The sequence below is a fragment of the Panthera uncia genome, chromosome A2 (genome assembly GCF_023721935.1).
Source record: "Panthera uncia isolate 11264 chromosome A2, Puncia_PCG_1.0, whole genome shotgun sequence".
NCBI classification, from domain to species: domain Eukaryota; kingdom Metazoa; phylum Chordata; class Mammalia; order Carnivora; family Felidae; genus Panthera; species Panthera uncia.
In genome coordinates, this window is record NC_064816.1 from 126,106,787 (window position 1) to 126,131,947 (window position 25,161).

Consider the following 25,161-nt stretch of genomic DNA (forward strand, 5'->3'; position numbering starts at 1 on the left):
ATTGAGGTGCAGGTGGAACATTCCGGTGGAAATGTGCTACAGGCAGTTGAAAATAAGAGGAGCTCAGGAGAGGTGCAGTGGGGGATGAGTCACCTATATTGAGGTGAGTCAGTGAGTTCGGTCTGTCATAAGCATGACAACTAATAACAGGTCCTAAATAAATAACAAATGTAACAAGGAAGACATATCTAGGAGCACCTTGGAAAATAAAAAAACACTGCAATATTGGTATTTATAGTTTATGTTTGTTTTACCATCTGTTAAATTCTCAGAAACCAGACTGACCCGGCAGGTATAATTGTTAAACGACACATTCTTGTGTAGAAATACGACTCCTGCGACACTGAATCGCCAGATCTTTCTAGTCTGTAATAGGAGAAATACACAAACTACACGACTAAGTAAATTAAAGCACACCTTTTTTTGGAGGTGCACACAGCCCTGAACCACAGCTCAATGATAGATATTGGTGATCGCTAAACGAATCCAACAACTAAAACCTTGGGGGTGTTCTCGAGCAGGGGTATGGCTGTGCCCGAGCGAGACTGCAGAGAAGCAGGGTAAAGGTTAAACAGAAGAACTCCAGCCTCTGGAGAAAGATGAGCTAAGCTGATTCCGTAGCTCCCAGTTGGAAGCTGGCCGTCGTCATCATGCATACTCCCTGCATTGCTCATCACCCACGATCAACTCAGTCTCTTCCAAGGCGGGGCTGCTGGGAAGCAGGGGAGGGGTCATGAGGTGGGAGGCAAGCCCGTTGGGAGGAGACAGAAGGCCAACCCCTCCCCGGCCCCAAAGGCCTACTACATTTCCCAGAATTAAGTGCGGTAGCTAAGAGTCACTCCCTGGGCGCTGCCGGAAGACTTGCGACATGGGATTGGTAGTCAGGATCCGTCAGCCGCCGGAGGTAGGACTCTGGTCGGGAGATCTATACGGATTGGTTACTGGGTGTTCGAGTCCTGCCCACATATGGTGACGACAGGCGGCGGTCTTGCTACTTAAGGCGTCGTGGCCCAGCCCGCCCCGCCTTAGCTCCCGCGCTAGAGAGAAACATGTATCGTTTCCGATCACAGCTCTTCACCGGGATTTCTGCTGCTGCCACCGCCCACTCTTACCCCCGCCGCTTCTCGCCTCTGTTGTTAGCTGAAGACTCGCCTCTTAGCCGCCTTCCACACAGACGCACGAGTAAAAAGTGCAGCTCCATCGGCTGATCTTTGCTAAGCCCTGAGTTTAGGCGGCACCGGGCGTCCCACGATGCCGAAGAATAAGAAGCGGAATACTCCCCACCGCGGTGGCAGTGGTGGCAGCGGCTCAGGGGCAGCTGCAGCGACGGCGGCGACAGCAGGTAAGGGGGTATCCCCGTCGCCGGCATCCCAGTTGCCGGCCGGACTAGCGAGTCTCTTATCCTTGGGCAGCCTGGGATTTGTAGTTCCTTCCCTTTAGACATTTGTGTTGGCTGGGCGCTTTCGTTGGCTGGCGAACTACAATTCCCAGCATGCCCTGGCGACAGTACCTCGCGCGATTTGGATCTGGCTTTCGAGCCGAACTCTTAGGCACCGGCCGTGGGGGCGGGGAGGGGGGCGAATAGGTCCTAGGGTCTGAGAGTGGGTCGGAGTCGGGGGTGAAGGGTTGCTGGGCGGGAGAGGCACTGTTTTCAGAAGCTGGTGCTTGCTCTTCAGAGCTCGCCCTGACGGAGGGTGGGGTCGAGTTAGGATTTGCGTCTGGGCTGTCAGTGGTCGTCTTTGACCCCCAGACTCCAACATGGAGTTCTCGGGAATGCTAAACGTCCGGCGGGTTTGGCCGGCGGGTTCTTGCGTCACGAGGCCTGGACCTTGAGCTGTGGGGCCGACGTGACGCAGAGGCGCACGTGTGGCATCCCGTTCCGCTGCCTTCCTGGGCATCCCGCGTGTCCATCTGGCTGGGCGCAGGCGTAGGAGGCTTGGGGCCACTGTCCCAGCCTAGGCTCTATTCCTACCCCTGACTGGCACCTGCAGAAATCCCGAGCCCCCTCCTCCTCTTGTGGCCAGACGGTCCAGGCGACCTCCTCCCCGGGGCAGAAGTCGCGTTCTCCTTTGTGCTGCGTTCTATAGGTTCTGTGCTCTGAGGCCGGAATAGGCGGGGTGGCGAGGAGCTCTGATTGCAGTTGGCCAAAAGTTTGGGTTTTTGTGTTCTCACAGCAAAGTTGAAGCTTTTCCTGAATGGGTAGGTGCTTCAATGAATTAATGATTCTGTGCTAGTAACTATAGGGGTAAGAATAAAGGACTTCAAAGCGGAAAGTCCTACGAGACACCACTAAACTCAAATCGAGTATTAAGTTAAATTGGGTGAAGTCAATTTTTTGATGGAGATTTTGAAGTTAAATACTGGAATATTCTCAGACATTATCCCATCGGAACTACCAGCCGTTATGTATTTGTCAACAGAGTTGCAAATCCGACCCACAGAATGATACGCCTTTGTTCATTACTGAATAGCCCAGTTTTCTTGTTAACAAGAAGGATGATTGGAAACTAGCATTTAAAGCGCTTTCATATAGGATTTATAGCAGCACGAAAACTCGTGTTCATGTATTAAACATTTAATAATTGACAATAGGAATGGATTGTTATAAGTGCAATTTTTTTCTTCATATCGCTCTTTATTTTGATTGTATCCCTTCGATAGTCGTGAAATTCATTTTTGATCAAGATGTAAAGTACAAAATTAGTTTGGTGTGGCATATGATTGCTCTGTGTCAGTTGAGGATACCTCTGTACTTTTCTGTTGTTAACCTTTTCCTCCTCTGAAGTAAATCAATTCTGTCTGGAAGGCTCTTAGTTTATTCTCCTTTAAGCTTGACTTTTGTTGATGGAATAAATGGTGCAGAGCTGCAAGCCAAAGTCATTTAAAATTTGTAACGATGTTACTAATGGCTTCCTTGAATCGTAAACAAACCTTTTTTTCCCTGTGAAACTTCCTGTCTAAGCTTCCTTTCTTCGTGGTACTAGCAGAATAACCTCAAGTGGCAGTGGAGGATTGCCTTCCAAATTTTACCTCTAGGCTCTTTCCTGATCTTTAATCAGCCTGATTATTTTCAGGAAAAAAAAAGTATATTTAAACACTGAATTTTAGCATGTTTAAGTAAGTGGAAAAGAATTATTTGATTAGTTTATAAAACTGTACATGTTTTGAATGTCTTTGGAAATTTACTCTAGAACTTGTTAACTGTGCTCACCTCTGATAAATGGAGTATGCAGGTGGGATTTACTTTTTTAAAACCTTAATTTGATTCCATGTGAATGTATTACTCAAGTGAATAAATAATAATCGAATAGAAGAGATAAAAAGTTGTCACAAACTTGTACTAATTTATAAGCCACTTACTTATTGGTATTTTTAAATGACACCTAGAAGAGATGGGATTCAGATGAGATTTTAACATGTACAACTAAAAGATAACCAACTTTTCTATCACTTTAATTGGTTGCCCATTTAAATTCTAAGTTCATGCAAAGTTCTAGGAAGCTGATAAAATTGACAAGTATGCATACTAGTTATAGCACTTAATTTGAAGAGAGCATTTTTTTTGGTGAAAGAACAAAACCTTGTAAGTCAGCCCCCTAAGAAATAAGGACTATATGTGTCTAGAGTGCTACTTAATTAAAATTACTTGGGAACACAAGGTGGGTGAGTTTGATCTAGATATCAGGCATTCATACATGGTTCTTTTTCTTGGTTTTTCTTTAACTTCTCTTTCCCTGGAGTCTTGGAAACTGATTGAAACTTAGAGAAAGAGCGGGGTAAATGTTGTATAGAATACGTTTCTTGGCAGTTTAGAAATAGACTGAATATGAAAAGGAAAAAAATACGAATTGTTGAATAAATGTTAGTATTATTCAGATGACTCTCAACCATAGCCATGACTTCACATCATGAAGACAATGAAGATAGATCCAGAAATAGAGAATGATGTCATAGATCCTTGTTTATGTGTTTGTTTATTCCTGCCGTAAGGACTCTGATTAATATGTTGTGGTATCTTGGCTTCACTGCTTATTCTTTATGCTTTCCTACTTTGATTGGCAAAGTTTATTCCTTTGGGATAGCAAGCAAATTTGAAGGCCGCTTGCCACTTTATACTGATTTAAAAATCAGGCAAATCTCTGTTCTGATTAAAAAAAAAAAAACTCTAGAAAAAACCCTAAATTTAGCAGTTTTAGTCAGAGAGGATTTAAACAACAACAACAACAACAACTTTTCTTAAGGTGGTAAATTTCTTGAACATATGCACCTGGTGATGTTTGGTGCAGTCTTTACTGATAAGGGAACTTGGGCTCAAAGAAATCAGGTGACTTAGAGTCATTTTGGGGGCAGAATTTGGGATGTAGTTTGATTCACTGCTCAGTGTAATTCATGATTGGGCAGTACTTTTATTAATATCAAATTCCTGCCAAAAAAACCCCACTTAACTATGGATTTATTTTTTTTTTAAGTTAATTTGAGGAGAGATCCTAGTTTTAAAAAAGATTTTTCTAGTAACAGCCCTGATATTTTTAAAGTGTTGGATATGTTAACCTTTATTTAGAGGTGAACTATATAACAGGCTTTTATATTAAATACCAAAATTTCTATTTTACTTCTGTTTTTCCCTCTTAACTTGTTTTCTTTAAAACTACCATCCCTTAATGTCTTAATTCTTCCTCATGTGGCAGGTAACCTAAAAATTAATCCATTTACCATGTTTGTTTACTGTCATATTTGTTCACTAAGCTCAGTCATTCTCCTTGAAAAATACACTTTTCTTATTCTTATGATCTATGATCTCATACTCTATCTGGATCTATTTTCATCGTCTTCATGATTTAATGTCATGTTTGGAAATAGTTTTTTCGTCCATAATACCAGATTTTGACATTTCTGAAATTGATGTAGATTGTAAACAGTTGGTGGTCTGAAAAACAGGTGAATTGACTTATTTTAGGAATATTTTAGTATGTTTTTTGTAGTATAATCATCTCTTCACCTAAGTAAGGTTGGGTTTTTATTAATGGATTTTTCCTAAGTAAATTTTAAAATTCCCAACTTAAATATTTGTATATATGGCAACACAGTCATCTCCTTTGACCCTCTTTTACCTAATAGGTGGCCAGCATCGAAATGTTCAACCTTTTAGTGATGAGGATGCATCGATTGAAACAATGAGCCATTGCAGTGGTTACAGCGATCCTTCCAGCTTTGCTGAAGATGGTATGAGTTTTAAATTTAAATTTGAAACTTTAGATAAAGGATGTTTTAGGTGGAAGAATTCTTATAGCTAAAGCATACTATCACCGTTCCCCATCTGCTTTTTTTTTTTTTTTTTAACTTAAATTGCAATGGTTAGTTTATATTATTTCTTAGGACCAGAAGTCCTTGATGAGGAAGGAACTCAAGAAGACGTAGAGTACAAATTGAAGGGATTCATTGACCTGACCCTGGATAAGAGGTAGGAACTACTGGAAACTGTTCTTTCTATGTCAGGGATTCTGGCCAGCCACCGTGTATATTGTATCCACTTCTCTGAACTTCTCTGATCTTGATTTGTTTACTTTGGATGTTTTAATGTTTTTTGTTCCTTTGGACTTCTAATGTGGATAGGAACATACCAGTAGACTTTAGATGGACTCGGATTAGTCATTATACTAGCATAATAGCACATAACTGTATTTGATTATAATTGAAATGGATTCATTGGATTAACAGTTAATTTTCAGCTTGAAAGAACAGCTAAACCTGGCTTTAAGCCTCTTGTCCACTAATTTTGTTGCCTACATGAAAAATAGCAAAGCTAAATTTTCTTATTTCATAGTAGTTCTAAAGTTGACTTACAACACACAGAATTAAAAAGCCCTGGAGATGCAAACATGAACTCTAGACTTTTGTAATAAAAGTGTTAAAAGAAAAAAAAAGTGTGACTTTACTTAAATATGTACTACAAGAGAACATGTCTTGCACATTGAAACTATAAAATATTATATGGTCATTTAAACTTGTGGTTATTAGATGAATAAGCAGAAAAATGGTCTATAAAGCAGCTTAACATCTTTGTGTAATAAGATGAATTTTGTATGAAAATTAAATTATTGAAAAATGCTTAGAGCTTGATGACAATTACATAAGAAAATGATTTACAAGTCTGTCAATAGAAATGTAGAGGGGACTAGTGGAGTTTTTGTAAGTCATTGACCTATGGTACACTCCAGCTGGATCTTTGATTTTGTTTTAAATAGTGCGAAGACCAGGCAGGCAGCTCTTGAAGGTATTAAAAATGCACTGGCTTCAAAAATGCTTTATGAATTTATTCTGGAAAGAAGAATGACTTTGACTGACAGCATTGAACGCTGCCTGAAAAAAGGTACTGTCCTTATTTTTGAGTCAGAGTCACAGAACTAAAAAGGAATTTGCCACCTCTTGGCAGTAACCTTTGTTAATGGAAATAGAAAACTGGCTCACTCTTTTAACTTTAGGTGTCAAGGAATACACACTATGCTTATTCAAATTCAAAATGAGACTTGTTAGAAACTTTGTTTTTATTTATGTAATAGACAGCTTAACACTAGGATTGTGGTGGATTGTCATCCTTTTTTTGTATTGCAAGAAGTGATTGCCATTCTCAAAGAAGAAAGTCTTGAAAGCTTGTGTCAGATGTCAACAAAAGCCATTATTAAAAAAAACATCCCACTTCATCTTTCTGAAATTAAAAAAGTATTATAATCACGTAGCTCATTTTCCCTTGCATGCACTTAAAACATCAATCATACCTGCAGATGACATCATTTTTAGGATATTCCTTGGGATATTTGAATTCTAGAACTTTGTAGTAGAGATTCTGGAATTCATATTGTTGTAATCCTAGAACTTTTAAGAATGAAGAGAGGGGCGCCTGGGTGGCTCAGTCATTAAGCGTCCGACTTCGGCTCAGGTCACGATCTCGCGGTCCGTGAGTTCGAGCCCCGTGTCAGGCTCTGGGCTGATGGCTCAGAGCCTGGAGCCTGTTTCCGATTCTGTGTCTCCCTCTCTCTCTGCCCCTCCCCCGTTCATGCTCTGTCTCTCTCTGTCTCAAAAATAAATAAACGTTAAAAAAAAAAATTAAAAAAAAAAAAAATGAAGAGAGACATTAAAGATGAAATCTAGTATCACCAAGACTTCAGCTTTAGGAACCACCAAAATTAAAAAGACTTGGGGCTGCCAGCTTAATTATTTTGCCAAGTGAGGACATTGTGAGGATAATGACTCTTCATCATTATCTCTTTGTTAACAAAATATTTTTAGCACCAGAATGTGGGAAGCCCACATGCTTTTTTAAATTGAGTGAGCTTTATTAGCTTTATGTCTTTGTTTTTCTCATTTTACCTTACGTGAAAGCTTTGTCAATGAATGGGTATTTGGAAACCTTTCATCCATTCCACCTCTCTCATTGTACAGAATAAAGGCCTAGGAAATGGGAGATTGGTCTAAGGTTATATAACTTCTTAGTGGTATAGTTGATAGCAGAGCCCGCTTTTCTGAGATGTTACAAAGGCTTTTATAGAGGTGTTTACATTGAAACTATTTTCCTATGATAGTTGGATTAGATGACTTCTAAAAATTCCATTCCAGTCTGCTTATTTTATAATTTTTTTGTTTGGCAGGTAGTAATTTGCATTTAAAATCTGCCCAAACCCTTTGGTGTCTGTAGTTTTTGTATGGTTTTAACCTTGTTTATTTTTAAAAAATTGGGATGGGGCAGGGGGGACCCTGAAGGTTTAGGCTTTCTCACGGGCTGTGTACATCTGAAATGCTTCAGAGATTAATGCAGAGGCTACCTGAGCACAGTTCTGTGAGTACATGAAAGGTTTGGAAGGTCAAATCAGCTGAAACACGTTATTTTGTAAAACAGAACACGTTTTGTTATAGTACTTGCTTAAGATAGATATTGATCTCCATTTTACTGCTGACGAAATATGTTTTGAGAATAAGTCATTTGGCTAGTAAGTGGTGTGGATATAGGATTTGAGTGAGGTCTGTTCCCAGAGTTTGAGCTCACTAGGGTGCTGCTCAGGTCAAAACTTGGAACGTACTATGGGTTTTGTAAATGGTAGATGATATTCTGGAATTGTACAGATTTGGGAAATGGCTGTCTTAATAAGGTAGTCTTCTCAAAGTCATTTTTTTCACGGTTGCACCGTTGTTTTTTCTGTAGGTAAGAGTGATGAGCAGCGTGCGGCTGCGGCACTAGCATCTGTTCTGTGTATTCAGTTGGGCCCTGGGATCGAAAGTGAAGAAGTTTTGAAAACTCTTGGACCAATCCTAAAGAAAATAATTTGTGATGGAACAGCTAGTATCCAGGCTAGGCAAACTGTAAGTATGTGATTTTTTTAGTTTATAAATTTATCTAGGCGTGACAGCCAGTGACTCTGATGAATGATCTAGGAAAGTTAGATTTTTTAAACTAGCAGGTTTGTAATTAACATTTTATTTTCATTTGTCTTTTAGTTTGAGTGAACAGACTTAGCATAACAATTGTTTTCTTAAATTTTCTTTGATGCCATAGAATAGCCCAGATAGATTTCTACACCTTTGAAATTGAAGGTCATACACTAATAGGGAATACTCTATTGGGTTACTTAGGATGATTGAAGAGTAATTTTGAGGGGTGCCTGCATGGCTTAGTTTGTTGAGTGTCTGACCTCGACTTGGGTTTGAGCCCCACATCGGGCTGGCTGCTGTCAGTGCAGAGCCTGCTTCGATTCTTCTGTTCCCCTCTCTCTCTATCCCTCCTCTGCTCTTGCTTGTGCTCTCTCTCAAGAATAAAACATTAAATAATAAAACATTAAAAAAATGTTTTTTGGTTGGAACTTAAAGAAGTGATCTAACAGTGTTTGTTGGGTGGTTGTTTTTTACTCTTAAGAAATGTAATAGGTGTTAAAAAAATTGGCTTGGTGTGGCCGACAAGTCCTTGTGAAAAGCTGAATGCTCTATTTCCATGGGTGGATTTGGGTTGATGTAGGAATCTGTAACTTGTGAGATCCTCATCTAGTTTTGGGGTTTGAAAAACTTTCATTCTCTAATTGTTTGAAATTTATCACTTATAACAGTTGACTTCAAATTGTTTTTTTGTTTGTTTGTTTTTGGTATGCTTAAGTGATTATCACAAACATCTTTCTGAGTTTAGAAAGTAGATTTGGATCTTAATGGATCTTAAGAATCTTAATGCATCATAAGAATTTAATCTTAGTAGATTTGAATCGTAAGCTGTTTTCCTAACGAGAACCAGTTCAAGTTTTTAATACTTTTAAGAGTGAGTTTTCAAGCTTTCTCTTTAATATTACTTAAAGTAATTGACATTGATCTTTATATCAGATAAACCCTGAAATCTTGGTGGCTTAATAAAAGTTTCTTGCTCATGTCACTGTGTAAGTAAGTAGTCAGAGACCCTGGTTATCCATCCACCCTGTGGCTCTGCCCTACCTTTAGGTCCTCCATATGGCAGCTATGGTAGCTGGAAGGGGAAAAAGAGGACATATGCTCAGGCCAGAGCATATCCCTTTAGCGGCCAGTTCCTTGGTCTACCAGCTGTATGGAAGCCGGGTATAGTGAGGCTGTTTCCCCCAGAGGCAAAGAAATCGAATTTTGGTGACTTCCTAGGAATCTCTGCTCTCTAGCATTTAGTGATCCCAAAATGGCTATACAAGCTTATGCTGTTGACATTCTTTGCCCCCTTTTTGGGTAGTTTCATGCAACTTTTAAGTCATGCAGGACTGGAGAGGTGTTTTTGAAATGTTTGACAGAAAACCCTGTTAGGTGGGTACTTGTAGCGATGTCTTAATTTTCATCATGCATGAGTTTGTTGTCATTTTTTTAAAAAATATGCTTGATGGTTGCCGTGAATTAAAAAATTCCTTGACAGTTCTTATATTAGCAGAGGGATGTAGGCAGTTCTAATTGTTAATATACCTTTTTTCTCTTTGAGGCAGCGAAAGGAGAGATGGGGCTTGGCCTGTGCTGCTTGCTCAGGACAAGGGATTACAGATTGAAAGTTTTTGTTACTGAGAATAATACCTAGATTACTTTTTAACTTTAGCAATGTCCAATTTTTACCAGGGTGAAATAATGAAAATAAAATAGTGACACAAAGCAGATCAATGCCGCAAGTGTCCTTATGCTACCAGATCCAAACTAACTGAAACCTGGGTGTGCGAATGGTGACTTTAAAGACTTAATGCTTTAGTGGCACTTGGAACAACATGAGAATTTTAATGAAAACGTGGAGAAAAGGGAAGTGGACAATAATAAAATGTCATAAGTCATAAATTGTTTTCATATGATCTGTTAGAGCAGTGTTCTGAAAATTAATGGCTCCCATTTATGCTACAAGCACATGGTTGCATATGTTTTGTCTTCCGAGTCCATTTTATTAAGTAACTTTACCTTTGTAGTCCTATATCGTTCCTTTTTCCCCCTTAACAAAAGGCAGTTACAGGATTCCTGACCGCTTTTCAGTATACTTGGAAAACAATGGGATCTGGATTAATGAGATCCTTCTTTAAGCGGAAGTTCAAGGAGAGTTATTAAACTGGAGGAGATTTCTGCTCCTACTGTGCTTATTTCTGGAAAAATGATTTCTTTTGGAAGTTTTCATAGTAGAGTCTATGTAAAAACAAATGAACATAAATGGTTTTAAAAGCCTTGTAACAAACTTAATGTATTTTAAACGTTTTTAGTAGAGTAGGCTTCTTAATCTCCAATGTGCAAACTTCATCTCTTTCTTTGAGTTGGAGTTGGAAGTTTGAAAACTATCTGCTGGATTAATGGAAGAACTGAGAGAAAGAGAAGAACTTAACCATACTCTCAGTTTGGTAGCATAGTTTGAGCTGAAATCCACTTCCCTTAACTCTTGATTCTATATTCTCTCTTTTTATACTCTGCTTGGGAACATTATAGTCATGTAGTTAAGAAAATTTTCACATTGAATTATAAAAGCAGGAAGATACAGAAATAGTAAGAAAATTACAAACATTAATGTCTATATTTACTTTTTTTTTTAGTGTGCAACTTGCTTTGGTGTTTGCTGTTTTATTGCTACAGATGACATTACTGTAAGTAGAAAACCTTTGACCCAGTTATTTGCTCATTTCAAATTTAAGATGGTTACCTTATTTAATGTTCTTATACATTAGGAGCTGTATTCAACTCTGGAATGTTTGGAAAATGTCTTCACCAAGTCCTACCTCAAAGAGAAAGACACTAATGTTATTTGCAGCACCCCTAATACAGTGCTTCACATCAGCTCGCTTCTCGCATGGACATTATTGTTGACCATATGCCCGATCAGTGAAGTGAAGAAAAAGCTTGAGATGTATGTATTCTTTGTTTCATATTTTATGAAAACATACATTGACATGATTGGCTGTGTTCACATAGTAATGACTAACTGTTTTTTAGGCATTTCCATAAACTTCCAAGCCTCCTGTCTTCTGATGATGTAAACATGAGAATAGCTGCTGGTGAATCTTTGGCACTTATGTTTGAATTGGCCAGAGGGATGGAGAGTGTAAGTATTTGATGAATAGAGAAAAAAATATTATATCACAAGGACTGTGATTCTATCATTATCTTCATAATTAAGAGTTAGATGATAACTTCGGAGTATGACCAGCTTGAAAACCAAGTGATTGATTGCCCTGCTTCTTGGCAGTGATGATACAAGTTTTAAGAGCATAAACCAGTAGGGGTTGGTAGAGCAACATTTGAGCGTTATTGCACTTACCCTTGCTGTCTATAGAACTCAAGTTTAGGGGCACTGTTACCATGGAGAAAGTTGTTTACTACAATCTGTTTGGAACTGCTTGGATTTCTCAGGCACGGGACACATCCAGGTGATTCAGGCATGGATGCCTTATAATAAATGTCAGGCAAGTGGATGAAATACTAAGTCAACATAGGTTTGGGATCAGATAAATTTAATCATTGTTGTTTAACTTCTCTAAGCCAAAGCTGGAAACAAGCATGGACCTTTAGACTGGGACATGTGCTTTGTAGCTCCCCATCCACTGTCTGCTTGTCATGTTGTTACTCAATTTGGCTCTCAAAGGTATTTTGTGATAGGTGACCAGCTTTACTGGATTGCCTGATACTGTTCTAAGGTTAGCATTAACAGCCCTGTGTTCCAGGAAACCTCTCGTCTCTGGCTAACTGGGATGTTTGGCACCCTAGTTTGTATCCCCTGTTGTGAACCTTTGGTTACTTACTAGGTGCTCTTTAATGTAAAGACAACAACTATACTTCTGGAATGAAACCTTTTCTGGAATTAAATGTGTTGTTTAATAGTGAATAATTCCAAATAGGATTAATAATATCTCTGTCGCCTTTGTTCTTCACATTTCATTCTAGTCCTATGTTTAAAAATAATGTTGAGGCTTGGAGCGCCTGGGTAGCTCAATTGGTTAAGCATCTAACCTTGATTTCAGTTCGGATCTTGCACTCATGGTTTGTGTGTTTGAGCCCTGCATCGGGCTCTGCACGGACAGTGCAGAGCCTGCTTTAGATTCTGTCTTTCTCTCTCTGCCTCTCCCCCACTTGCTTTCTTTCTCTCTCTCTCTCAAAATATAAATAAAAATAAACTGGAAAAAAACCCAAAACAATGTTTTAGGCTCTTAAAACTTCTATCTAGGAAGTGTCTTTGTTAGGCTTCCTCTAACCTCCCCCTGCCTTTTTTTTTCTTTTTTGAAAGCTAGCAGGTAGAATGGAAAGAAGCTATTAATGCTGTCAGCGAATGAATGTACTTAGGAGAAATTGGACTCAAGCTTAGCAATCAATTTAATTTTATTGAGCTACTTAATGGCTCCTTAACCTCAAGGCATAGAAGCCAGATGTCCCAGTTTTTTAATTTTCTTTTACTCTACTGGCTATAAATGGTAATTTCTTTGCTTTTTCCTTTGAAGTGTATCTTAAAAGTAAAGTAATAATACAATTTAAATTATACATGTTGGATTTTTTAAAATAATTGTGTAAACATACATTTCTTATTACTCACATATCTTCTTTGTTCTCCGGGTTTGATAAATTGTAGGAGATAGAGCTAGAACTCAGGTCAGATTAAACATGTTTGGATAAGTCCCTATCTAAGGACAAAAATGAACTGAGTTACAGAATAGAACCTAGTGTTTTGTTTGCTATTTTTGTTAAGTAAGCTTTTTGAAAGTGAGTTTGTGGTATTGGGTAGGAGTAGATGTAGGGCGTTCAAAAAATTAAACCCAGTGTTGATGAATACATAGGCTGATTTAAATTGTGGTTTTAGTAGCAAATGCATGGCATGGAAATATTCAGAGCCTTTGCTAATGTAAGTTTCCATGGCGAATTAGAAATCGTGAGAGCTCTCTCTCTAGTTTATTATGCATATTTGCTCTGTAACCACATAGGTAGGTGTGTGCTCTGGAGCCACACTCCCAGGTTCAGATCTCTTTTCTACCCTTACTAGTTGGATAATTTGGGCAACTTCTCTATGCTTCAGTATCAGTATCTTTGAAATGCAGAATAAAATAGTAATTACCTCATAAGGTTGTTGAGAACACGATAGGTACAGTATAAGTGGTAGCTATTACTGTTAACTCTTGATTAAACTGAGTATTACTTCCCCTCTCTGGCAGTGGTCTAGTAGTGGCCTTTTAGGAGCTCTCTAGGATAACTTACAATAAGACCGAGACTGTTCACTAGGCAGAGTTACAGATCTTGGGAGCCAAATAACATGCTGACCCTGGAAGACATACCAAAATATAGCATAGACCTTCCTTGATTCTCCCATTTTTATACCCTGCTTAACCTGACAAAGGAAGTGCTTCAGGAGAGAAACAGACACACACCCTTGTGTGATCATGATTCTGCTATTTTCTTTTTATATTTGATAGGAGTTAAAGTGTTTATTTGTACCCCAAGAGTCCAATTTTCATTTGTCCCTGGATATATAGTTTACTATATACTTACCCTAAGCCCCAATAAGTTGGCTTTCGGATGCTATTTATGGACTGTTTTTATTTTATATTTTCTTTCTTTTTAATGCCCAAATGTTTTGGAGACATTTCCCTACAATATATAACATTTGTTTTTTCCAAGTTAGTACTATATTGAACTCAGTGATTGATACTGTAACTAGATTGAGTTTTATCGGTTGCAGAGATCGATAACTGGGATTTCTTAACGTCTGTATGGTTGGTAGGTTGGGCTGTGTAATTTTCTGTTGGGAAGAGGGTACGGGTGCGGTCCTGTGCATTTTAGGATGTTTAGCAACATCTCTGGCCTCTACTCATTAGATGCCCGTAGCAACTGCTCCTTCCTCAGGTATGACAACCAAAAATGTCCCTGAACATAGCCGAATGTCCCCGGTGGGTCAGACTAGCAGTGGTTCTCAGTTCTTAAAACAAGTTAAGTTAATATCTAGAGTTTTCTTAATTTCGTTTATTTTCCTATATGTATTGTAAGGTTTTCCATACATTTTTCTTTGAGAATACTATAACAGAATGAGTAGCCAGTGAAATGAGTAGGAAACTTCCAGTGTCTGAAATGTACTTGTTTCTACAAGTAAAACTTTATGAAAGCATCACATTCATTGGAATTTATATACATAGAGATATAAACATGACTTTCATCTGTTTTAATAAAACCTCATCAGCTTTGGTAGTAGATTTTCTAGATGCAAATCTTAAGGTATTGTTCCAGTTACTCAGACATAGGAGGTTGATTTGGAACATTTGAAGAAAACTTGTTGAAATAGTTAATAATACACAATCTCTAAAATATTGACGATAAGAAAATATGTACTTAAAAGTTGGGGTATCAGTTGTAATTTTCCACCAGTAATAATAAATTTTAAATAATAAAATCTCTACCAGTTTAATAATCTTTTTCATTTTAGACTTTAAAAGAAATTGCATTTATGCTTTTTGAGCTTAAACAATTATATATACAATTTGAAGAATATCCAGAATAAGATCTACTTATTTTAATAGAACAAGTTAAATGATTATTATAGCTAATGCAAAAAATATTAAACAGCCATTAATAAGTGGAACTGGAGATTGTTTACTTTCTGGCTTCTCTAAGTGTCTGCTCTAATTTTGGTCAGCTAAATAACTTTGAATCATTTTTTAATGTGTTTATAAAATGTACATAGCAAATAAAAACACTCAAAGGTACTTCTTAAAAGTATAGCCATTGTTAAACTATAACAAGGAAACTCACAGTCAAATCAGGGCAGTAGCAAATAGTAGTACGTTTTGTGGCTTCTCTTCAGAAGGGATTAAAATATCTTCTTAGCTTGAGTAACTTAAGTACATGAGGTGTACACCTGAGTTAAATGCTTGCTTATTTGAAAAATGAAGAGTAAAAAATTAGGTGTTTTAAGCATTACTGATAGCTTGTACTTTGGGAATAAGAATATTTGGAATTCTGGGATTGTGTGCTTTGGGGACTGAAGAGCCAAAGGATAGAAGCTGTGTTGATATTTGTGGTATCTGACTTCCACTGAACTTTGAAATCCCAGGAATGTCTTGAATACGGTAGGAACACAATAAGTATTTGTTGACTGTATCTGGATATAGTTGGGAGGGGAATGTTAATTGGTTAGTGGTAGTGTATCATCTTGTAGTCACCATTTCTGGATTAAAATTTTCGCACGATGCTATAAATGTGTGAATGTGTGCCTGTGTGCCAAGATCTCTAAAGAGCTCCAAGATGTGTGGTGCTCCTTTTACCACTGCTGGGTGATTTCCAAAGTGGACTGTTCTTTGTTAGCGCTAGGAAAGGTTGGGGTGGTGGTGGCGGGGGAAAGGAACCCAATAACAAACTAAAATTGTTTTTCCTGACCAGGACTTTTTTTATGAAGACATGGAGTCTTTGACTCAGATGCTTAGGGCTTTGGCTACAGATGGAAACAAGCACCGTGCCAAAGTGGACAAGAGAAAGCAGCGGTCCGTGTTCAGAGACATCCTGAGGGCAGTGGAGGTAGGTCTCTCAATGCTACAATGCCTACTCATTTTGAATGAGATTGTTTTAGGCTAAACTTGGCAATAGGGTCATTTTGTTGGTTGAACTTCACCTTTGATCAAAATAGTTTCCTCATTTTAAGCCTGGAGGGTATTTTTAAAACATATATATATTTTTTAAACAAAGGCAAATTTCATTTTGATGCATAAAGCTACTTTTTTCTTAGTTTAAAAAATACAAAGTGTATTTCCCTTTGTTGTACTTGTCATCATTTAAACAGTGGTGCTTAGCACATACATATTTAGTACAGCGTTCTCTGTGAATAGTGAATTATTGCCTACCCGTCAGTACTTTTAAGCAAAGACCTTTGTATTCTCCCTAGGAAGCCTAGGTGCTAAAAACTGAAATAACAAAACCCAGCATTTAAGTAATGTTGTAAAATCATCTGATACTTGAGTACCTTCTACAGTCTTCTAACCTGTTTCAATCTACCTGGCAAATAAATTGATTTGGAAACCTTCAGGGATTCGATTAGAAGGCACAGTTAAAAGGAACTGCAGGTTAAGGGCAGTTTTACTGTGGAGAATACCAAAGTCATTAACATTTTCTTTTATTCCTTTTTTTTTGGTTTGACCAGGTAAGAAATATTTCTTGCACATAAAGGATAAATATCTCAGGTTCTTACTATCCAATAGGGCAGCTCATTTAAGAATAAGTGTGTCACCAGAGTCTTCAACCTGGCGTGTATATGAAAATTTAGAATGGTAATTAAAAAAAGTAAAGATGCTAAGATCCCATTCAGGTCCAGTTTTGAAATAATCCAGTGATTCTCATGCATAGCCTGCTTAAGAACTTTGTTCATTTTAATCCAAGTAAAACTTAGGGTATAAATTAGTATAGAGATCTTCAGGGATCTATGCATTCCAGTTAATGCTAACTCTAATTACATTATAGTAAAATTTTTTTTTTTTTTTTTAAATTTTTTTTTTTCAACGTTTTTTATTTTATTTTTTGGGACAGAGAGAGACAGAGCATGAACGGGGGAGGGGCAGAGAGAGAGGGAGACACAGAATCGGAAACAGGCTCCAGGCTCCGAGCCATCAGCCCGGAGCCTGACGCGGGGCTCGAACTCACGGACCGCGAGACCGTGACCTGGCTGAAGTCGGACGCTTAACCGACTGCGCCACCCAGGCGCCCCGTAATATTTTATATTTACTCTGGTTTTTAGAATCTGAAAAATAAAAGCCCCCAAGCTTGAGCAGACATCTATATTAAAAATTGATCCTTTTGATCTTACAATTTTAGTGTGGTGGTGTCCCCAAATTAAGCAAGGCATTTTCTTGAATAACTACAAACTACTCCTCTATTTGGATAATGTCACCGCCAAAGATAAGATAATGGAGTGTTCTATGTTTTCTGGATTAGACCTGATGTTAGATTTTCTGTCTTGATGCATCCTTTCTGGATCAAAGATTTTAAGGCTCAGCAGGATCTGAGCAGACCCTGTTGACAAGCCCCTCGACCTGAGCAGCCACAGCACGCAGCACTGATTGTCCTAAGACACAAGCCAGATCACAGTGCACACCAGCCTTCACAGGCCTCTCGTGTGCCCCAACCCCTGCCCAGCACCTCCTACAAGTGAAAGCCCTTTCTTTGCCTCATAATTCTTCCCTGCAGTGCTCTCCCCTTAGGCCTTCTCCACCCTCCCCTCTCCACCTCAGGATTTCCCTTCCTCCCCTGCCCTTTGCCTGGGTTCCCTCTTCTCCAGCTCTGCTTCAGTGTACCTGCTGAAGAAAGGTCTGTCCTCACAGCCTTGCTAAGTGTTCTTGTTTCTTAACTTTCACTGGAACCCAGCTTTCTCTGAAGGACCCTGCTTCCTTGATGGATCTTTTCAATGAAGCTGATTAAACTGCCATAGAGGAGAGTTCTCCATTTTAGGTGTGCTTGTTGCTGCCCATCCTTTCTTTTCATCTGAAAATCTTTCTTTAAGCTCATGTATTTCTTAATCAGCAAGCATTTAATACGTTAGGTGCCTTGATATAAAGTTTTCTTATTTCTGTTCCATTATAACACTTAAGCAACACAGTTATTTTTTTAAGGAAAAATGGAGACCAAAGGCAGAAAGAACAGTAAGTAGCACAGCTGGAATTTGAACCCATTGTACTGTGCCATCAACAGGGCCACATGCTGCAGATAGGTCAAGTGAGAGAGAGTGAAGGAAGTGTCCATTGGATTTGTCAATTCGGTCATTGGTGGGTGACCTTTATAAGAGCAGCTTCAGTAGAAGGATGTCAGGAAAGCTTGACTGAAGGGGATTGGAAAGTGAAGCAGTGGAGATGTTGTGTTTTGACTGTTCTTTTTTTTTTTTTTTTTTTTTTTTTAACGTTTATTTATTTTTGAGACAGAGAGAGAGCATGAATGGGGGAGGGTCAGAGAGAGGGAGACACAGAATCTGAAACAGGCTCCAGGCTCTGAGCTGTCAGCACAGAGCCTGACGTGGGGGTTGAACTCATGGACCGCGAGATCATGACCTGAGCCGAAGTCGGCCGCTTAACCGACTGAGCCACCCAGGCGCCCCATTTGACTGTTCTTTTTAAAAACGTGGCTGTAACTGGAAGGGGAAAGGGTCCATCACTGGATTGTGGGAGGGTTTTGTTGTTTTGTTTTGTTTTAGATGCTGGGTGTTTTAGATACTCCCTTTATGGGAGAAGGAACCAGTGGAGAAGGGAGCATTTGAAAATACAAGTTTATAATTTTAGTTTGAGGGTATGATGATAGATTGAGAGTATGATGTAAGGAGTATGATTTGCCTTGAATCGGAGAGATTTAGGAGAGGAATAGGTTATGATGCAGATGAGTTTAGACAGAGCTCTTTCCTGGTGTCTCAGTGTTTCTGAAATAAGAACGGCTGAAATAGTAGAACCCTGTTGGGTGTTTTTTCAGTTGTTGTGACAGACCAGGCAGTTTGTGCTTCACAAACATGCTTTATCTTAACACTTCTCATAACTCTGTGGTATAGGTATTGAAGGCTCCACTTTACAGGCAAGGGAACAGACCCAAAGGGGTTAAATTAGTTGCCAAAATGACAAGCCAGTGAATGGCACACCCATGTAAGTCTAGATTTCATGTTCTTTTCTATCACATTATATAATGTGTCTGCTGAGAAGGAAGGGGGCTAGGTAGATGTCGGGGAGCTGATTGAAGTGGTCAAGTTCCATCTCCTTTGTTCTGTCCCTGTGGTGATCAGCTGCTCTCTTCCTAGTTACTCTTTCATAATCATGATTCATTAAAGAATGGAGCAGCCAGTTTTTTTTCATCCCAAGTTCTGCCCCTGTTCTGGGTGACTCCTCTCTACATTTGGAGGGCCCTTTCCTGTATTTGTTTCAATGATCTTTACTTCCATTTCCTTTATTTCCTTGATTCGCTAGATTCCCACTCATGATTGTACTTTAGAAATTGTCTTCTGGAAAAATCGTTCCATCTCTGAAGTCTTAAACTCCATTTGTTAACCTCTCATTTTTTTAGTAAGTCTGCTCTGAGACCCTTGGAGCCCTCTTGTTGCTGGTACTCTACTTTTTGGTTGGTCTGTTATGTCAGTTCCATTTATCTTCCCTTCCTTCCGTTGACCCCCGCTTCTTCTCAGTTTCACTCCTGGTGTGTGGGGGCATCTTGTCTTCTGACTTGTCTTGCAGCATCCTTCTCCTCTCTCCCCACCTCACCCTGTATTTGTAGACCAATATAGATACCTGATTTTTTTCTTCAAGTTTGTTGAGTGTTACTGAAATTTAAAGACATTCACAACACTGTGGTTTTGCCAATAGTATTTATCCGAACTTGGTTGTGCCTTCAAGTCTACTATAAATAGACAACTTCTGTACCCTTATATTAGGATAATACTTGCTAGTCTGTTCACATCTCAGGGGTGGAGGTATCGGAGTTAGCAGTTTAAACCATATTGTTTACTTGTAAATGTGTCTGTTTAGAAATTGTGTTTCTGTAGGATCTTGTGAAGCCATCTTCATTCCTCTTAAAATTTTTGGTTCTTCTGTTGGCTAGGAACGGGATTTTCCAACAGAAACTGTTAAATTTGGTCCTGAACGTATGTATATTGATTGCTGGGTCAAAAAACATACCTATGACACCTTTAAGGAAGTTCTTGGTTCAGGAATGCAGTACCATTTGCAGGTGAGTGTGAGTGACCTCTTTTCTGTATGTTTGTTTTTAAATTAGGGAGCATTTTGGAATGTAGTTCACTTAATGAGCTTTTGAAGTTAGTTGGATATGGAGATGCTTTCAGCATGGTACAGAGCTGCATTTATTTTTTTTAAAGTAGAATTGATAAGTAGGCAACTTTTTGGTGGAGCATCTGTAAGTTTTGTAGACGACTTTTGCTTATGTAACTTTCTTGGATTCGAGGCATTGGAAACAACTTAGTCTCATAAAGAGAGGAAAATAAGTGACCCAAGTACTTATTTGTAAGCTCCACATAACTTCTATTAATCAGATTTCACTTTATGTAGTAAAAAAGAGCTGATATTTGATAATGAGCCTGATTTTATTTACCTTTCTGTTTTACCGAAGTCAAATGAATTCCTTCGTAATGTATTTGAACTTGGACCCCCAGTGATGCTTGATGCTGCAACACTTAAAACCATGAAGATTTCACGTTTTGAAAGGGTAGGTTTTGTTTTTGTTTTCATCAGAACTCAGTGCATCAAAGAAAAGTAGACCGAGGCTTTGATTATACCAGGTGATAGGTATTTAGCGGAGTCTATGGGCTTGTAGTGCTTTATGATGTTTCAGACACAGAATAGCTGTATTAAAATTGTAGACGTTGGGGCGCCTGGGTGGCGCAGTCGGTTAAGCCTCCGACTTCGGCCGGGTCACGATCTCGCGGTCCGTGAGTTCGAGCCCCGCGTCGGGCTCTGGGCTGATGGCTCAGAGCCTGGAGCCTGTTTCCGATTCTGTGTCTCCCTCTCTCTCTGCCCCTCCCCCGTTCATGCTCTGTCTCTCTCTGTCCCAAAAATAAATAAAAAACATTGAAAAAAAAATTAAAAAAAAAAAATTGTAGACGTTTTATTAAAATTGTAGACACTTTATTTAGAGTATCGGGAGTTATAATGAATAATTTTTATCTATAATCCTATTAGCACAGAAATTATTTTCCTTTCTTGATTTCTTTTATTCTGTTAACTTTTTATAGTTATGAGTCAGTACACAGTGTCTTTTGTATCAGATAACTAAGCCTACTTAGTAAGTACCAGATTCATTTTGCAAGCTGAGAAAACATGTGCTCAGAGAGTTTGTAACATTAAATACTAATTAATGTAATTTCACTTAACATTTCCAAAATCCTTAATTATATTTTTATGTTTTTATTGAGGTGAAATTCACATAACCTAAAATAAACTATTTTAAAGTGTAGAATTCACTGGGGCGCCTGGGTGGCTCAGTTGGTTAAGTGTCTAACTTGATTTCAGCTCAGGTCATGATCTCACACTTTCATGAATTTGAGCCCCGCGTCGGGCTCTGTGCTGACCCTGTGGAGCCTGCTTGGGATTCTGTCTCTCCCTCTGCCCCTTCCCTATTCATGTGTGCATTCTCTCTCTCTCTCTTTGTCTCTCACTCTCAAAATAAATAAACATTAAAAAAATGAAGTGTACAATGCAGGGCATTTAGTATACTCAACAATGTTGTGCAACTGTCATCTCTGTTTAGTTTCAAAATATTTTCATCACCACAAAAGGAAACTTATATCCATTAAACATTCCCTTCTCATTCTTCCCCACCCCCCCAAGCTGCTGGCAACCACTGATATATGCTTTCTGTCTCCATGCATTTACCTATTCTGGATATTTCATGTAAATAGATTCCTAAAACGTGACCTTTTGTGTGACTTTTTTCATTCAGCCTCATGTTACCAATGTTCATCCATATTCTAGCATGTCCCAGTGTTTTAGTACTTTTTGTGGCTGAAAAACACTCCATCATATGGATACACCACGTGATTATCCGTTTATCAGTTGATAAACTTTTAGCTTGTTTCTGCTTTTTGGCCATTGTGAATAGTGCTACTGTGAACATTTGTGTACATGTTTTTGTTAGAGGACCTGTTCTCAGTTCTTTTAGGTATATACATAGGAGTGGAGTTGCTGGGTCATAGGGTAGTTTCGTGTTTAACTTTGTAAGGAACTGCCCAACTGTTTTCTACAATGACAACCATTTTGCATTCCCACCAGTAGTGTATGAGAGTTCCAATTTCTGTATCCTTATCAACACTTTTTATTCTGGCTTTTTTTGTTTTATAGCCATACTAGTGGGTGGGAAGTGCTTAACTATATTTTTATAGACTATAGTTAATCATTTTTATAGCCACATAATTGATGATTAGGTATTTTAATATTAATATCTTTACATATATTTCTCTTTTGAATCCCTTCTTGGACGAAATCTTTACATGGGAATACAGGGCTGGATTATGACTCTTTGATATGTACTGCCAAATACCTTCTAAAGTTATTGTATCATTTGTAATTGTTTCCAGTAATGAATGAAGGCATGTAGCTATTACACACACATTTGACAACATTTTTATGATTTTAAAATGTTATGATTTTAAAATGTTAAAATACAAGAATATTTTAAGCTTTAGTGATTCACTTGTATTTTCCTTTCCTTCATTTCAGCATCTGTATAATTCTGCAGCCTTCAAAGCTCGAACAAAAGCTCGAAGCAAATGTCGAGATAAGAGAGCAGATGTTGGAGAATTCTTCTAGATTTTCGGCACTTGAAGATCACTTTCTAATTTTTTTTTTTTTTTTGGTAATTTCTAATGTATTTAAACTAGAGATAGTTTTTATCTTGGGTTAACATAGATGGCTTTTGTAGCAGGGGTTATAATTTAATGTACAATATTGCAAATGGTGAGTTCTGGTTATTGAATATTCTCTGTAAATATAATCAGTAAACATAAATAAAGTATTTGTAATGTTTGGTCATTTCTATTTATGAAGAGCAAAAATATGTTACTGTACTTGATTTCATAATGAGGAAACCTATCACCCAAGTTTAAATTTCTTATACTGTAGTTGTCCAAAAATATTGATTAAAATGTTGTAAATATACAAAGTACTTAATATACTAGACAAGTGAGTTTTGGATACAATTTTGGGAGCTAATTCTTTTAGAATTCTGCTATATTTTAATTATTAAATGGGACCTAATCATTTTAGTTCTGTCACTGGGGTTGACGAAGCATGAGACCTTAGAGCTACTCTGAAAGGCCATTTGGTCTTTGAGACCAAAGCTAGTGGGAGTTCACGAGGAGTTCAGCATATGCCAGAAAGGCTGCCAACCTTGACCTCTGAGGGCAGTAACACATTTTACCTGCTATAGTCTTACATTTTGAAATAAAGATCTTTTCACACTAAAAGTGCTTCTTTTCTAGTAGAAGAAACATTTATGGGTTTGAGGTACAAAGTTCAAAATAACCAACCTAGATAGGGGGAGAGAGACAAAACTCACTTGTATATTTGGAAGCATGAAGATAGATGAAAGAATGTAGCAATGTCATTGGGTATATCACTGTAGAATAATACTTAGCACCTCATTGGGATTCTAGTTACTGATTTGTTTGGGTTTAGTGCAGAAAACAGTAATAAGAGGCTTCAGGGGGGGTAACCTGTACACAAGAGAAGAGCCCAGATCCGTGAAGGTGTTCTTCCCAAACCAGGGCTCTTCCTCCCCGACATTCTCAACAACTGGGACGTGTGATGTAGCTTCTTGTTGAAACCGTATTATCTGGCCTGTAGAGTCCCTGTAGCTGCGGCAAGCGTGAGTCCCATCTCTCGGTTTTGGTGCAGAGGAAAACTGCCTCGGAATCCAGAACCGGAGTTCGCTGTTGCCACCTTCTTGTGCTCCCAAGTAGGTCAGAATCCTGGAAAAACGATTGCAAGTAGTTATCGCCCGTAAATTTTCAATTTCATATGTGTATACTATTTTTAAATAAAAATTTTTATTAAGATGATGTATATACATAGTTGAATGGTACCTCAGGGATTGTAAGGGGGAAAGTTAGCTCCCTGCTCCATCCTTTTCCATTTCACAGGGGCCGTTTCAGCCTTTGGTGTTTTTCCTAGGGCCTTGGTTTCAGATTTCTAAGTAATATGCTTATACTGTTACTGGTTTACTATGTTTAGACATCTGACAGCTTCCTATTTGATAGATGATTTTTCCTTTTTCCTTTTTTCTCATTCTGGTATTTTTCCATTAAATTGGCATCGTCGGATTATAGTGACCATATCTCTATGTTCATTCCTGAATGAGTTGCCTGTGCTTCCTTACCATTCTCAACATTTTGTGTTGGTTTTACATTTACATCACTAATTCTTCCGAAACAGTCCCAAATATGTAAAACTTTTTAAGATCAATTTTCCACAGGGTCAAAGCCCAACCGTATACCTGTTTCAGTCTAAATTTCTTTCTTTCTTATCCATGTATATGTACAACTGTTTCTGAGACTTCATCATCCTGGGATATGTTTTCCTCCCTTGGGTTGGAGTCCACGTTTTCTGGACCCTGTGTCTTTGTTCTTAGATTGCTTGGTAGAGAACACTTCCTTCAGTGAAGGAATGGGTGCCTAGAGGCTCAATTACTTAGACTACCACATGCCTGAAAGGTAATATGGCTTGGTATATAAAATTTTAGGTAGAAAATCAAATTCAGAATTTTGAAGACCTCGCTCTATTGTAATAAAACTGTTGTGCGATTTTTATTTCGTTTTGTTATTGGAGGCATTTTAGAGTTGTAAAATTCAGCGATAACTGTGCTTTGGTGGGCCCTGACCCTGCCCAGCCCCCCCCCCCCCCCCCCCCCCCCCCCCCCCCCCCCCACACACACAAAACCCACACATACACACTCTGTCCTGGAACCCCATGAAATAACTAGAACCGCTGAATTGAGCCTCTGGCTTTATTTCTTAATCATTTATTTGTGGGGGGGGGGGTAGATTTCTATAACGCAGTTTTTCAATCTTTATGAAATCACCTCCCTGGATTTAGCTCCATACTTCATTCTTGCCTCCAATTCCTAAGCCCGCCTGAGTTCTGCCGTTCTACACATGCGGGTAACGACCACTCTCTTTTCCGTATTCAATACATTTGTTGGAATCTTGTTCAGTATTATTTC

At 38.6% G+C, this 25,161-nt stretch overlaps 1 protein-coding gene across 2 annotated transcripts; it reads left to right on the plus strand.

Annotated features, from left to right (window-relative positions):
- Positions 1-979: 979 nt before the first annotated feature.
- Positions 980-23,444, plus strand: IFRD1 (interferon related developmental regulator 1). Of its 2 annotated transcripts, none has more exons than XM_049641710.1 (12): positions 980-1,342; positions 5,119-5,223; positions 5,377-5,461; positions 6,246-6,370; positions 8,198-8,355; positions 11,043-11,093; positions 11,175-11,353; positions 11,440-11,548; positions 15,859-15,993; positions 20,032-20,160; positions 20,557-20,652; positions 22,662-23,444. In XM_049641710.1, exons 1-12 carry the CDS (start codon positions 1,252-1,254, stop codon positions 22,749-22,751), a joined length of 1,353 nt encoding a protein of 450 aa, XP_049497667.1. In that variant the 5' UTR covers positions 980-1,251; the 3' UTR covers positions 22,752-23,444. The 2 variants fall into 2 exon arrangements, with proteins under 2 accessions (XP_049497667.1, XP_049497668.1); XM_049641711.1 differs by lacking the exon at positions 980-1,342 and adding an exon at positions 1,366-2,199.
- Positions 23,445-25,161: the final 1,717 nt, after the last annotated feature.